Source organism: Peromyscus californicus, unplaced genomic scaffold (assembly GCF_007827085.1).
Source record: "Peromyscus californicus insignis strain IS unplaced genomic scaffold, ASM782708v3 Scaffold_8__1_contigs__length_139910024, whole genome shotgun sequence".
Classification (NCBI taxonomy): domain Eukaryota; kingdom Metazoa; phylum Chordata; class Mammalia; order Rodentia; family Cricetidae; genus Peromyscus; species Peromyscus californicus.
Window position 1 is genome coordinate 87,707,762 of NW_026294606.1, and position 14,821 is coordinate 87,722,582.

General features: G+C 44.7%; 1 protein-coding gene across 7 annotated transcripts in view; it reads left to right on the forward strand.

Moving 5' to 3' along the window:
* The window catches only part of Ankrd11 (ankyrin repeat domain containing 11), a 184,948-nt gene that overhangs the window by 155,624 nt on the left and 14,503 nt on the right, over nucleotides 1-14,821 (forward strand). For 5 of the 7 annotated variants that reach the window (XM_052726993.1, XM_052726988.1, XM_052726987.1 and 2 more), the window contains exons 4-8: nucleotides 61-199; nucleotides 10,716-10,886; nucleotides 11,053-11,256; nucleotides 12,336-12,478; nucleotides 14,583-14,730. In XM_052726993.1, coding sequence (XP_052582953.1) covers nucleotides 61-199; nucleotides 10,716-10,886; nucleotides 11,053-11,256; nucleotides 12,336-12,478; nucleotides 14,583-14,730 — 805 coding nt within the window. Of the gene's footprint in view, nucleotides 1-60; nucleotides 200-10,162; nucleotides 10,260-10,715; nucleotides 10,887-11,052; nucleotides 11,257-12,335; nucleotides 12,479-14,582; nucleotides 14,731-14,821 lie in introns of those variants that run through there. The other 2 variants (XM_052726992.1, XM_052726991.1) reach the window with 2 other exon arrangements.

The following is a 14,821-nucleotide window of genomic DNA, read 5'->3' on the forward strand; positions in this document are numbered from 1 at the left end:
ATAGCTGATTTGAGAAATTAATTTGGGAATAATAAGTGAAAACGTCACTTTCTTTTCTAGGATAAAGATAAAGTTTCTCTAACCAAGACTCCAAAGCTGGACCGCAGTGATGGAGGGAAGGAGGTGAGAGAACGAGCCACCAAGCGGAAGCTGCCCTTCACCGTGGGGGCCAATGGAGAGCAGAAAGACTCGGACACAGGTACCAGACAGTGGCCACTCTTCCCATCCCTTGCCCCTCCCGGTTTAACACTGTATCCATGGAGGAGTCTTGTTGTAGCTGCTGCACCAGCCTGTGCAGTGATGGCTCCTCCAAGTTGAGCCCATGTCATTAACAGGAAAGTCATCAAACTTGCAAGGGTCCAGGTGCCCTGGTATACTTCCCAGAAGTTCATACAGAGGAAAGATGGTTTCCCACAGGGCTACCAGGGCACACGGATTAAGTTTTATTATTTGTAGCAAAACCCAGAGAGAACCCTGAAAGTGAGGCAGCTGGTATAGTCTTCCTGAGAATGGATAGGTCTAAGATTCAGAACAGGAATATACATGGGCATGTATAGAGGTTGGGGTTATTACCCCTCATTGTGTGTATTCCCAATCTTATTCTGTCTTGGGCTTCTCAAGGAAGGAGAACCCTGCCTGGTCTCTGCTGCTGTCTTGCATATCCTCCTGCATTTGATGATACTTGTACCTAGACAGTACTCCTCCACTCTACTGGTCATCTGACTTTTCTTCAGCCTTTTTCTTTTTCTTTAAAAAAAAAAAAAAAAAAATGGCTTATCGGGCAGCAGAACACCCAAATGGCAGAGGCCAGGGGTGAACCAACTGAGGCAGTGTCCTGGGCATGAGGCAAGGGTACACAGTATACACTTGAACATGCCCACAGAAACTAAACAGAGATGATGATTAGCTAAGTGGCTCATGTTTGCCTAGGATTTAAGCAAGTGGTATGGGTTGGTGCACATGACTCCTGTAATTTGTTGCTGTGTTTGGGAGGGGGAAGTTTGTAGAGACGCTTAGATGAAGAAGGAAGAGGGATGGGTGTTCTGTTCTCTATCACAGATGCTTCCAAGGAAAAGCAGAAATACATGAGTATTTATGGTGGACATACACATGTGGATGGCAGGCTTTTCCTTCGCCTCTGTTCTGCTGTAATGGAGAAGCTGGGTTGTGTAGAGGAGATAACACAGTTCCCTGAAGCTCTTAGGGATGTACCCAGAGAAAACCAGATCAAACCTGAATGTCTTTTTCCTTTTGTGTGTGTGTGGGTTGTGGGGGCTCTCTCTTGAGTTGGTTGTTGCAAAGTGTGGTATTCCCAGTTGGCTGTTAGTGTTTTGTATAGTGGTAACGGAGGTTGAAATAGAGCCTCTGAAATGGTCACACATTCTCTGGAAATTTTGCTATACAGTTAATAAGGCAAGTCCTTGTGCTTCCTAGGAGGGCCCTGTGACTTGCGGAAGGTGATTGATGTTATGCTAGAGAAAATTCTTCCTCGGGGGCTATGGGAGGCCTCTTGGACCTGTGTGTATCAGTGATTTGCCTCTGTGACCTCCACTGCACTCTGTGGATTTCTAGATTATCCTTTAACCTATACTGAAGGTGTGCTATCAAACTGTGCATGTTCGCACCAGGACCTTCTGAGGCCAGCAGAGGCTCAGCTGGGGAGACTTAGAACATTTTGGAAATAATATTTTGAATCAAAACTGAGCTATAGACATACATACAAAATGTGTGTATGCCCTGCCCTAGGTTTAGTATTATTTTGAGAGCTAATTCTTTAGTATAACATTAAGTCTGCTTTGTTAGTATAATAACACCAGTCATCCCAGTGAGATGATGCTGATGTTAGTTGCAAGGTTGAACTCCTTTGTCTACTAGTTTATTTCTTCAGTCATTTTTGTAGCACTGGAAATAGAACCCAGAGCCTGTGTATATAAATACTCCACCACTGATCTGTATCCCCAGCCTTAGACATCTCCATATTTTGAGATGGGGTTTCATGGTGTTTCCCAGGCTGGTGTCAAACTCCTGATCCTTCTGCCTTCATCTCCTAAGTACTGAAATTACAGATGTGCAGTACAGCTGTAGAAGGCTAGCAAATCTTTGTCTTCTTCCATTGAGTTCTGCTCACTTGTTTGTTCACACACCCCTACCTTTCTTTTTAAACTGCCTTTCTATTCTGCATTTTGTGGTGAGTTGGATACCTAAGGTATAAGGAGCAGGGCTGGTTTAGAAATGGGGTGTGATGGAGTAGGAGGCATACCTCTCATCTCCAGGATGTTCTGCAGTGGCACCCACCATGTTATTCAGGATGGAGAAGCCATAGAATGTGTGAGGTGATGGTGGATATTTTCTCCCATGTAAAAGAGGTTTATTTTGGCTTAGAGTTCTGGAAGCTGGAAAAGTGCTGGCATCTGCAAGATTTTTAACTTGATAAAATGTTGACTGAGATAGGATCTCTCTGGTCATCTGATAGAATTTTTCAGATCTCCCTTGAAGTGTGTGGCTTAGTCATACTAAGCACATTCTAGCTTTGAAAGGTTATTATGAGCCAATAGGAGCCCCTGGCCAACAGCTTAGCCATTCCTGACCCTACAGTGTCCCTCCAGCGCCCTCTGCTGATGATGTACAGTTTAGTACCCATCCTTGATGACAGAAGTGGCCTACCCGAGTTAACACAAGGAATGTGCTCCCCCCTTCTCATCAGGATTCCTAGTAGCAAATAGTGAGCTTCCTCTGCTGCGCCCTCAAGTAGCAAAATGCTAGGTAGCCTCAGACCACCAAACCATACAAATTACTTTCTGATTTCCCAGACCCTGCTGGATGTGACCCAGCCCACTGGAGGTGCGGCCTTCCAGTGCTTAGTCAGGACTGAGGGCAGCCTGCCAAGAACAATACAGTTTTGTCTGTTGTGAGTCAGCCTGGTCAAAAGCTTGCCCTACCAAGGTTGTACATCAGTATAGTGGTGCAACACTATTGCCATCACAATGCCCGGAAGCTGTGGACAAGAGCACATCCAGAAGCGCATGCCTTTGTTAGGGTTGGTAGTACAGGGGAAGAGACTGAGAAAGTACATTTCTGACAGCTAGCAGTGAGCAACTGACCCTTGTGACATGCTGGCAAGGCTGGAAGCGGATCTAGTTGTCTTTATAGGAAAACCAGGCAGCCCAGTGTCAGTACCTCTGTCTTCTTAGAATATAAGACTATTCCTTGGGGCCCTCTTCCAGAGCAGATTGTTAGGACTGACCACACACATTACCTTTACCTGGTGAAGAGCTCTTCCTCCTCCTGTCTTGGTCTGGTCTCCATTTCAAATTCCACCATCAAAATTACTCATGATGGCCTGGTGTGGTGGCAGGCACTTTAATCCTGGCTCTTGGGAGGTGGGTGGATTCTGTGAGTTGCAGGCCACCTAAGGCTACATAGTGTCTTGAAGGGGGGAAAAAGCCTTCATTATGGAATTATATGATGTCTAGGATTTACTTCAGATGATACTATTTTGCCCCCATTTTATGTTGGAAAATTTCTCATTAATTTAAAAATCTGTAAATAACCCCTTACCTAACCTTTCTAGGGTTTACACAGAAACCACCCACCCCATTGCATACGTCATTGTCAAAGACTGGAGCCAACAGCTGTCTATTCCCAGTATCTATTGCATCTTTGGAACAAGGGAGGGAATTAAAGCTTTCTCATATTGCTTATACTTTTGAGCAAGACTCTTCTCAGGGGTTTGTGCAGCACGTTGACTCATAAATTCTTAGGCATTCAGTTAGGTGTTCATTCCTCGGGTCTTGATCACTCAGTTTTTCTATGGTAAAGGATTTTTCCCAAGTCTCTTGCCATTGGCTGTGTAGGAATTTATGAAACACAGAATGCTTGGTATAAGAGATAGTGACTTTGGGCTAATCAGGAGGCTTCTCTACCACCTTGCTCACCAAAAGGGCATTACTGTGGGCTGCATATTGGTAGATGTTGGACCATGGCAAATGAGAGAGTAGAGTCTGCATCCTGTCTGACTTACTGGCTAGGGGCATTGAAGAAAAAATGCTGTGAGAACAAGGTGATTTCTGGCTTACCATGACCTATAGACCAGCAGCCTCCACCCAGCACTCCATAATATTAGCCCAAGAACCACATGTGACTACTGGTGAAGAAACAGGTCCAAATAAAATAGTTCACATAATTGAGAAGTCTGTGGTTGGTCTGGTGTATTTCTCAACCACTTTTCCTGTCCAGACCTAAGCCATTTTTTCTTCAACAAAAGGAGATCATAGACTAGCACAGAAAGTTCTTTCTGGTTCAAATTCTGTATTTTACAAAATTCAAAGCAGTTGTTCTGGTGGGCAAACACATTATGCAATGCACCTACTTGATACCAAGGCTTAGGGCTTTTGTTTAGCATTTATAGCAGTGAGACAGCAAAATAAGCCAAGGTAAAAGGTATTTGGGATTAGAACACAGCTAGGGTAGATAAAAGGAGAAATGCCAGGCAAGTACAGGAGCCAGGCAGTTTAGTCCTGGCTATATACACTGTGAAACTTTGAGCTTTGCCTTTGCTGTTCTGCCTTTCCAACTGACTGGCAGCAACTGCCAATGTCTGGGGTCCATCCAGGCAGGATTGATAGATGTTGTTCAGGCCTTAGTGAATGTCTGGACTTGTCATTTTATTTATCTTTTAATCTTCAGCATGTGTTGTATAGTGAGAGTAAGTGGCAGGTTGTGGATCTTTATGTTGGTCTCACTCCTCATGTTCTACTATTGAACTATGCAACAGCAAGCATTCATCCTGCAGGCTATATGCCTCATATGATTCAGGGAGAATAATGCAGTGAGGGCCAGTGTAACCCTCAGTTTAGAACTTGGGAAAACAATCTGCAGAGGTCTTAGAAGCGAAGACATGGTCTCACTTGTGTCTGACCTTACTACCACACTACAGATGGCTAGTCCATTTCTCAGAAGGAGGAACAAGAACTAGATGAGTCTACTGGGGGATAGGAGGTGTCACAGCACATAGATGAGTGGGGTCACTTATCACAGCACAGGTTTTCTTTCTTTTTCTTTTTCTTCTTTTTTTTTTTTTAAATGATTAATTGTGACCCTCACAGAAATGAAAAAAAAGAAAAAGATGTATCAGTAAGTCAGGAGTACAGTTAGCGATTACCACCATGACTTGATAAGGATGTGCTGCAGGTTGGGCTGCTGAGACCAGCACTCCTAACCCTCTACCCACTATGCTAGAATTGTAGCTCAGGGCTTAGATAAGTTAGATGGAGGTCCTTTTTGCAACTTATGACCTAGCGTATGTCTTGTCCACAGTTGGGACTTTGTGGCCAGAAACACTGTACTTAATTACTCTAGATTCCAAGACCAGGTCATATATTTGGTTGGAGAGGCATGGTTTGTTTTTGTGGGATTTTTTTTTTTAATATGTAAAAACTAAGTGAGTTTTTTAAGAGTGTTGGTGTTCACTATACCTTACCCATATCTAAGAGTAGTGGGAAACTATTCCATGGAGTTTCATTGGCACCTGCAAGGCATTTACTGCTGTTTCAAAATATTACCAGAAGTTGTTTCTGTAGAGTTTCTTAAGATTATACTGGCATCTAGATTCTGAAGTGGCAAATAAGAGTTACAATTTTGGGGCTGGAGAGATGGCTCAGAGGTTAAGAGCACTGACTGCTCTTCCAGAGGTCCTGAGTTCAATTCCCAGCAACCACATGGTGGCTCACAACCATCTGTAATGAGATCTGGTGCCCTCTTCTGGCCTGCAGACATACATGCTGTATACATAATAAATAAATAAATCTTTAAAAAAAAAAAAAAAAAAAGAGTTACAATTTCAGTAATGAGATATAGTCTATACCCTAAAAAGTGGTCTCATTGCAAAAGCCTAGAATTAGAAATGCCATAACCAGCTGAGTTCTTATGATATATTCCTGCAGCAAACCCCCACACTATGAAATGAACTTTTAAGTATAATACCTCAGTAGAGTTCTAGGCCCCAGAATTGGACTTCTATCCTGAAGCCAGTCCTCAGACACCACAGAATGCTTGTCCCCATAAAATGGCGAAGTCTGTAGATTCCCCTTTGTCTACAAGGAAGGCATTCTCCATTTAAAGATCCCAGGCTCTGTTGGTATATTCTAAAGAGGATTAGTTAGTTGGCTTCTGCTCTGAATCCTGTCCCTCCTCTAGTAGGGTTGGACTTGTGCTTCCATACCCACTGGTAGGACCATAGGTTTAATGTCATTGCCGAGATTCCTGGATGCCAGAACTCCCTGGTAGAATTACAGACAACAGAGAAGAAAGCTTTTTCAAAAAGCTCTGCAAGGGCTGGCTTTAGAATAACACCCTGGAATAGACAAAATGAAAACTAGTAGAATGTAATAGAAGAAAAAATTAAGATCAGTAGGAAGAAATAAAAAACTAAGTATCAAACATCTGGAAATGAAAATTGTCACTAAAATTAAAAATGCAGTGGCCACACTATATAGTTAATTAGATATGACATTTTAAAAAAAGAATCAGTGGGAGTAAAACACTTATGTACAAAATTGAGAATGTGCAAAAGCTAGGTTTTGGTGGCATGTGTTTGTAATCCCAGATCTGGAAAGGTATAGACAGGTAAATATCTGGAACTCACTGGCCGGCCAGCCTAACCTACTTGGCAAACCTCAGGCCATTAAGAGAGCATGTTGGAAAACAATCAAAATAAAAGATAAAGATGCACTGTGTCTGTGAAAAGATACCCAAGGTTGACCTCTACACCTACACATACAAACAAACACCCACAGAATAACCAGTGAATTAATTGTAGCTGAAGAAATTTCTTGAACTAAGACATAGATTGAAAGAGGAGAGATAAGAGTAAGGATTAATGAATCTGGTTAGAGTAGTAAGGGAGAGGAGGCAGGCACAGGAGAGCTGACTCTAAAGGAGAGTGAAGGAGAATCATAAGCAAGGAAAGAGTAAGTATAGATAGGAGCATTTGTTGTAGGTTCATGAGGATGTATCCAGGTCAGTGAGCCGAGAAGACACTGTTGAACAGCACTGATAGAGTCATAGGCCTCTACTACCCCAGCAGCCAGGAACTGGATGTGTTGCCCCTTCATTCAAGGAATCTGTTCTTGGGAAAGTGCACTCTGTCCTTGCTGCGAAAAAAGTGCATCTAGAAGGCCTTTCCTCTGATAGATGTAATGGCAAGGAGGAGTCAGTCGGAGCAGGCTGCCAGTGAGTGCATTTGTCCAATCTTCCTGAAGGCCACACCAGCAGTGCCAGGTGATGGGAAGGAGAAAGGGTCAGGGGGTGATCCAACCACAAGCTAGGAAGTGCTTATTGGTGTCTTGTGTATTCCATCTGAGTGATAAAACACAACTTTGTTACCTCAAGATCTGACATGAGGCATGTGGTTGCTAAGAAAGGTACTGCGAAAAAGCAGAGCACTATCTCATTTTTTGTTGAATATAGGTGAGAAGTAGAACCATGCAGGCTCAAGTCTGCCTAAGAGAACTGCCATAGCTGAGGTCTCTCCTTGGGTGTTGGCAGGGTCTGTGTGTCCATCCCTCTCCCATTCTCTATTTTCTCAGACCCTCTGCCCTTGAGCTCTACTCAAAGCAAAGCCTAAGGAGCACTGTTTTAAAGGGGACTCTTGGATCCATTGGACAGCCCTCCCTGGCTGCCCTTCTGTAGGCTCAGGTAAACTTGTGATCCTACCTGCCACTCATTCAACCATGTCATAGACTGAATTTCGCCTTGGATCTGTCAGTATTCTACTTTAGCAATTTAGCAGATACCAATTGGAAATCTTATGAAGTCTACTTTGCTTCCATTTGAATAATAGAAATGGAAATCAGTATAAAATGCCAGAGGAACTCTGGTTGTCTGCAGGAACTAATAGTTTCTCCTGCTTCCTGCCCCGTTTCCTTCCAACAGACAGGATACAACTGTGACAATGGGTGTGGAGCTGGGTCACCGGAGCCCACAGCTTAGGCCAGCCCTACAGATTGCCAGACTTTTCACCATCTGGTGGTGGTAGTGGGTGCAGGTAGCATATCCTGCCCTAGGAGCATCTGCAACACAGCCTGTGTCCATGTTGGGTAGCTCAGCCATATTTGGACACACTAAGCCTGAGTGTATTCTGAATCTTGGCATATGACAGAACTTTCAGTGTCCTTTCAGGGACTTCTTTGGTGTCCATCTTTCACCCCAGAAGTCTGATAGGCACTCAGGTTTGCTGGCCTTTGAAGCTGGGGAGTGAAATTGGACAGTTGTGGGTACCAGTTGTTGCATGTGCTTAGCAAAAGCTACATTTACAATGAAGAGGTTCAGACTTTGAGGAGAGCACATTTCAGAACCATCCCCACCCCCACTCCCATTTGGACAAGTAAGTGATGAAGTTCTAAGATGTTTGGCTGTGTGAGAAGTTGCTATGCTCAGGAACCAAATTCTTCAGGAGGAGGGGAGCAGAGCAGTGTTTTAGTGGTGCTGCATGTCCCTGAGCATCTTTAAGAGCAGGGAAATGCCTCTTGGCTCAGTGAGAGCCAGTGGTCACTGAGCTGCAGAGAGGGACAGCTGCTGCCTTAAAAGCCCAGACCTGATACCCTTCCCAGCCTATGTGTCCCACGGTTGGCAGCAGCTGTTCTGAAGGACAGACAGATCTTGTGTTCTTAGTTTCCCCACAAGGAAAAAGCCCAGAGTGGGCTCCCAGCCTGAGCTTTTGAATGACCTGCTAGAGTACATGTGCCTCAGACTGCTAGCCTGGTACATTTTTACTAGGTTCCTTTGTTATCTTTAAAATAACAGGTATGTGGCCAGGCATGGTAGCAAACACCTTTAATTCCAGAAGGTAGAGAGGCAGGCTGATCTCTTGAGTTTGGTCTACATAGTGAGTTCAGGGCCAGTCAGGCTATGTAGTAAGACCCTATCTCAAACAAAACAAAACAAGATGTATAGGTATGTCTGTGCATGCCTATAATTCCAGCCCTTGTTGGAGGCAGGAAGATGGGGTGTTTGAGGCCAGCCTGGGCCTATATGAGACCATTTTAAACAAAATACCACCTGTAACTTAGTTGACAGGGTTGGGAGTCTCGTTTGAGACTCAGTATAGTGCCAAACTTAAACAAAACAGAAAAGTATGCTTTATGATCTGAAGACACACTAACCTGCAGTATATCAACCATATACTGTACAAAAGCAGAGCTGACCACTTGGAGTTGTTAATGTAATTAGCAGGTGTCACCCACCGCTGGGAGTATGTCATACTCTGTATAGTATGAGAGTGGCATGGCTTTCTGACATTTTGTTCTCGCCATATTCTTAATGTGTTGTTGTTGTTGTTGTTCCTTTCTCATGTTGTACATCACGGCTTGTTCAAAACTAGCTAGTGGTGGCTTGAAGTATTTAGGGGAGTTTTGCCATGAGTTGCAAATGTTGCTGCCTACAGGCTTGTCACATTAAAAATCTTCTAAGTCAGCAAGCCACAAGTTTAGTTTTTAAGAAGGCAGTCTGAAATACTTGTAAAAAACTAACAGTTTGTCAGAAAACTCAGTAGAAAAGTGGTAGGATGGTTTGGGGGCCTGAGGACACTAACCTAAACAGAGGGAAAGTGCTGATGAAGCCAGACAAACCAGCTGAAGACCAGAGTGAGTCTTCAGTGACAGGGAGTCATGTTATCTATTGAAGCTACTTTTTCTTAAAGCTGTCACCTACCTCTAGAGTCAGGCATTGGTTTCAGAAGCTAGTTTATCCCTGCAGAGGGTTTTCTGGATAGGAAGGGGAGAAAACTACTGCCAGTAATAGCCTCATCGGCATTTTCCCTTGCCAGACCTTGGCAAATCCAGGCTATGTACCCTGTGACCTGGGGAACCCTGAATCCATCTTAGCCCTGCTCAAGGGCTTACCCCTGATCTCCACAGCAAGAGAGGTGCTTGCTGCTAGGCAAAAAGCAAAGTGAGAGCCTTTGTGTTCCCAAACCATGGACTTTGGAGTGTTTTCTCCACATCCCACCTCTTTTAAGAGCAGCAGCACAGTCTGTCCAGTAGAGTTGGCAGGGCATTTTGTCACCTGTCAGAGGCACCCAGGACCTGCTTGTTAGGAGGCGGTTAAGATGGAACAGCTGAGCTGTTACATCGTTCTTGTTAGTGCTCTGTGTTGATGCCTTTAGATGCCTCCAGCTCAGTCCATGTTGTGGTACTGCAAGGCTGGTACGGTCCTCGAAGCACCATGGCATGAAATGGAGGTTCCTAGAAGCAAGAAGAAAGGTACAGTACTGACAAGTTGGCCTTGATTTATTTACATATATTAAACTGTGTCTGCCATTTTATATCTGCACTGTTTGTTTGGAGGAGGGCTGGGAAAGAGTTTAATTGCAGACACGTGTTAATAATAGAGACCTGTCCCATGTGGGCCAGGCCAGTGGTGTTGAACCATCCTACTGCCTTCGTGTGTGGCGCCTGTAGGGAGCAAATGGTTGGTGGAGACCGAGACTTAGATCTGATGGGCTGACAACAGGGCATTTATACTGTGTCTCTCACAGCTACTGCTCAGAGTGGGGTGATGTCAGTGCTCCCAGCACTGACACTTCCCCTCATAGACCTTCCTTGTTGCTCCGTAAGCTATGGGGTGGAATGAAGGGGCTCTGTAACATTAGTTAAAAATCCAGCTCTGAGGATTGGGCATGAAGTCTCCCCTCCCTTTCTCCCTCACCTGCCACACAGAGAAGCAGGGTCCCGAGCGGAAGAGGATCAAGAAGGAGCCTGTTGCCCGGAAGTCCGGGCTCCTGTTCGGCATGGGGCTGTCTGGGATCCGAGCTGGATACCCTCTCTCTGAGCGTCAGCAGGTGGCTCTGCTCATGCAGATGACTGCTGAGGAGTCTGCAAATAGCCCAGGTGAGCCCCAGGAACCTGAGTTGTTCTTTGGACAGGGAGGGAATGGCTGTACTTGACAGTGGGTCCTGTGTGGATCCCTTTCCCCTCATGAAAATGGTTGGGTTCTTGAGGTTCCCATGAAACAAAGCTGCCTTTTGTAATGCTCTGTTTCCTCCTTGGCCTGCAGTAGACACAACACCAAAGCACCCCTCCCAGTCTACAGTGTGTCAGAAGGGGACCCCCAACTCTGCCTCAAAAACCAAAGATAAGGTAAACAAGAGAAATGAACGAGGAGAGACACGTCTGCACCGAGCAGCTATCCGGGGTGATGCCCGGCGCATCAAGGAGCTCATCAGCGAGGGCGCAGATGTCAATGTCAAGGACTTTGCAGGTAAGTCCTTGCTGCCCTTGGGCAACTTGCTTCTGGAGGGTGAGCCTCCTGCCCTTGGTCCCAGAACATGGGAAGGAGGTGTTTTTGTGGAGTATGGTTGGTTTCTGTGGTTGACCTCATGTCCACACAGTGTGATTTGCTTATTTCAGTATTTCGGATCTTGATTTGTTTTTGTTATTCTTAAGCAAGTAAAGGGGCTTTAAATATTTACCTTTTACGGGTCTACCACAAGGCAGGTTCCTGGAGGGTCTTGCTCTGGTGTTTAAAAAAGTACCTGCTTTGTTCCAGCAGAGTCCACTCTGCTGTAGATTGAGCACTCATGCTGTTGACTACAAAGGTTGGACTGGGCATAAGTGGAGGCACCTCCCGAAATGTGTGGCCAAGGCTCTGTTAATTGTGTGATTTTTGTGATTAGAGTATTGGACTGCCTTTTTGAGATGCCCTACACCATGATGCAGCACTGTAGGAGAATTATGTGCCCATGGTGCAATGATAGCTGGAGGAGGTAGGGCTGGGGGTTATGGTCAGAATACATTGTATGCAAGTATGAAATTATCAAAGAATTTTTTGAAAAGATTATCTCAGAAAAAACAGTGAGGAGAGGATTTGGGCAAAATCAACTTTGTGCAGAACCTTAATTTCTCTACTGCCTAGTTTATGATTGTTTGATTCTACCAAATTTAGCATGTTATTTTAAAACAGTTTTCCTTGGGGAAAATGGGAGCTGCCTGTAAAGACTGCCACTAGACCCTCCAGCCAGAGCCCAGGGGCCTCCTGAGTGAGTCCTGTGGCAGGCAATGCTGCACAAATTTTCTACCCATGTATAGTTTCTTCTACAAGTTATAAATCTGCAGAGTTAGTAGGCTAGATAGTCATTATGAAAAGCACAAGAAAAAAAAAAGTGATGCCTTCGCTGGGTATAATCTGCTTTCTTAGAGGGCTCCTCCTTAGGGAAGAACAACATATTCCCCCCCCCCCCCCCCCCCCCCCCATACACCCCTGTTGTCATTCACTACAATTTAGGCAGGAGCCAAGTTTTCAGGGATTACATAACAAATACCCTAAGTTTCTGTTTTTAGGCTGGACTGCACTGCATGAGGCGTGTAACCGGGGCTATTATGACATCGCCAAGCAGCTGTTAGCCGCTGGTGCAGAGGTGAACACTAAGGGCCTGGATGATGACACGCCTTTGCATGATGCCGCCAACAACGGGCACTACAAGGTTGGCATCTCCCTGCGGCCCTCCAGTGGCTGCTCTGTCCTTAACTTCTGGACCATTCTACAGCTTCCTGTTTCTCTGTCTTAGCTAGTTTTCACATTTTCTGATACTGGGAAGTGAGTTTTATGTTGTCGTCATTGTTGTCCCCTGTTGATCCCAATTCCCTTTCCAGCCCTAAGGCCTAGCTGTTCATTCTGCCCTAGGTCAGTACTGAGATAACCTCTCAGTTTTGATAACTAATAGGACTATATTAAATGTACAGTGTTGGCTCTGTTGGCCTGGCTGGATAGCTGTATGAGTTGCTGCTGCGTCCCTGTTACCACTGGTACCGATTCCATCCGGAAGGTCAATCCAAAGTCTTGGATAGAGTAACACTTGAGAAATAGAGTCAGCACATGGGATTATAGTCAAAATTAGATTACTGTGGTAGGTCAGGACCTCATCTCTTAAGGACAGGGTTTCCTGTATCTCTGCAGCAGGAAACACTTAAGATGTGCTGGGCATGCATACTTCTTCCTACAAGAGAATGGGTTGCAGAAGTGACTTCATTACTAGACTCCCTTTGAGTGGGCAGGACAATAAGCATGGTGAGGATGAGAACATCTGTCCAGGTAATAGTGCTAAAAAGCAGCCCCTGCCCAGCTATTTTGAGAAGTATCAGGAACCTATAGATCAGGATCCTCCAAGAACTCAGTGGTACACAGTGAATCTTTGTGGGTTGGGTCCTTTGAATGAAAAGATTAGTGAGACAGCCAGAAGGGGGGGGAATATATATGATTTTACGGCCTATTAAGTTTTTAGGTGAGATAATGGCATGGTGGTGTATTTGTTTGCTGGTTTTTAGGAGCCCTTTTAGAAAAATGTACTGGAAAAGTTTATCAAATGCCTAAGACTTGTAAAAGAATACCCTGAAAGGTGGGCAGTTTGAGTACAGGTTGCTGTGAGCTTGCAGGTGATAAAACTTGAGGGCAAGGGCCATTATCTAAGTCTCCATATATGCATGAGTTTTAACTTCTTTTATAATTATGTAAAATGTCACAAGCTGTAGTAACACAGTGAGGTGAGCAGAACCTCTTAGAAGAGAACATACAGGGTGGTCCAAAAGGCAACTTTTGAAAACCTCTCTTCCTAGCTGGACCAAGGAGATGGAAGAGACATAAAGATAACAGACCTGGTAGGAATATGGCCTGCGTGGGGAAAGGCACGGGTGGGTATTGACTTCTAACAGCAGAGAAGTAGATCCTTGGTCCCACCACCACAGGAACTAAATTCTGACAACCTACACAATGAAGGAAGGAGCCAGCTTTATCTGTACCTTGATGCAAGCAAGTGAAACTGATTCCTTCAGGCTATAAGACAGGTTGTGGTGATTTGTTACAGCAAGCAGTAGAAAACTTATATGCACTAAAAACTCTCCATGCTGATGATCCAATGCAAAACATTATTCTTGAAGTGGAAACACTGTGAGTGACAAGAGTATGTATTAAAGCCTGAACTAAAGTTGAGGGTAGATGGAAACTGAATGTTTGTGCTGGAGTTGAGTGAGTTTCTGTCAGGCATATGAAACACAGATTGCTGATTATAAATGGTTGAATAGAGCTGTTGAAATGTCACCTTGAATGTTTCTGTCACCCATGTAACCATCTTTATGCATGTAAAATCAAGCAAGGAGGAGTTATCTTATTTTCTAATGTAAATGAAAATAAATAAACCAGCTTACAGAAATGTGGTCTTTGTTTCCTCTATTTTCCACACCCCAGTCCTCCTAAGATAACTTCCCCTATGTACCTACCCTTCGGACCTGCACTGCTGACCAGCTCTCTCTTGGTGGGAAGGGAGCTGTGTAAGAAGATTTTGGGGAAGAGGTAGCACATCAAGGAAGAGAGATGGAGAAAACATGGAGGAAGTGAACCGCTTTTGAAGGGGAACCCTGTGCAATCTCTCACAAAAAGAGGACAGGCTTGCTGGGCACCTAGAGACCTTGCCACAATGGCTCTGCACACAGTACCCCCACAACAGGGTGTAGAGTGGCCTATAGCTTTCTACAGGCATGGCAGAGTAACTATTTTTCAAATAGTCTGCTAATACCATTATTAATGTTTTGTAGGTGGTGAAGTTGTTGTTACGATATGGCGGAAACCCTCAGCAAAGCAACAGGAAAGGCGAGACACCGTTGAAAGTAGCCAATTCCCCAACGATGGTGAATCTCCTGTTAGGCAAAGGCACATACACTTCCAGTGAGGAGAGCTCCACTGGTAAGCCAGGCAGACAGAACACGTGAGTGGGTGGGTGAGGCTCTGTACTCCCTGATGGGAGAGCGCCCTGCAGTGTCTACATATGGTATTT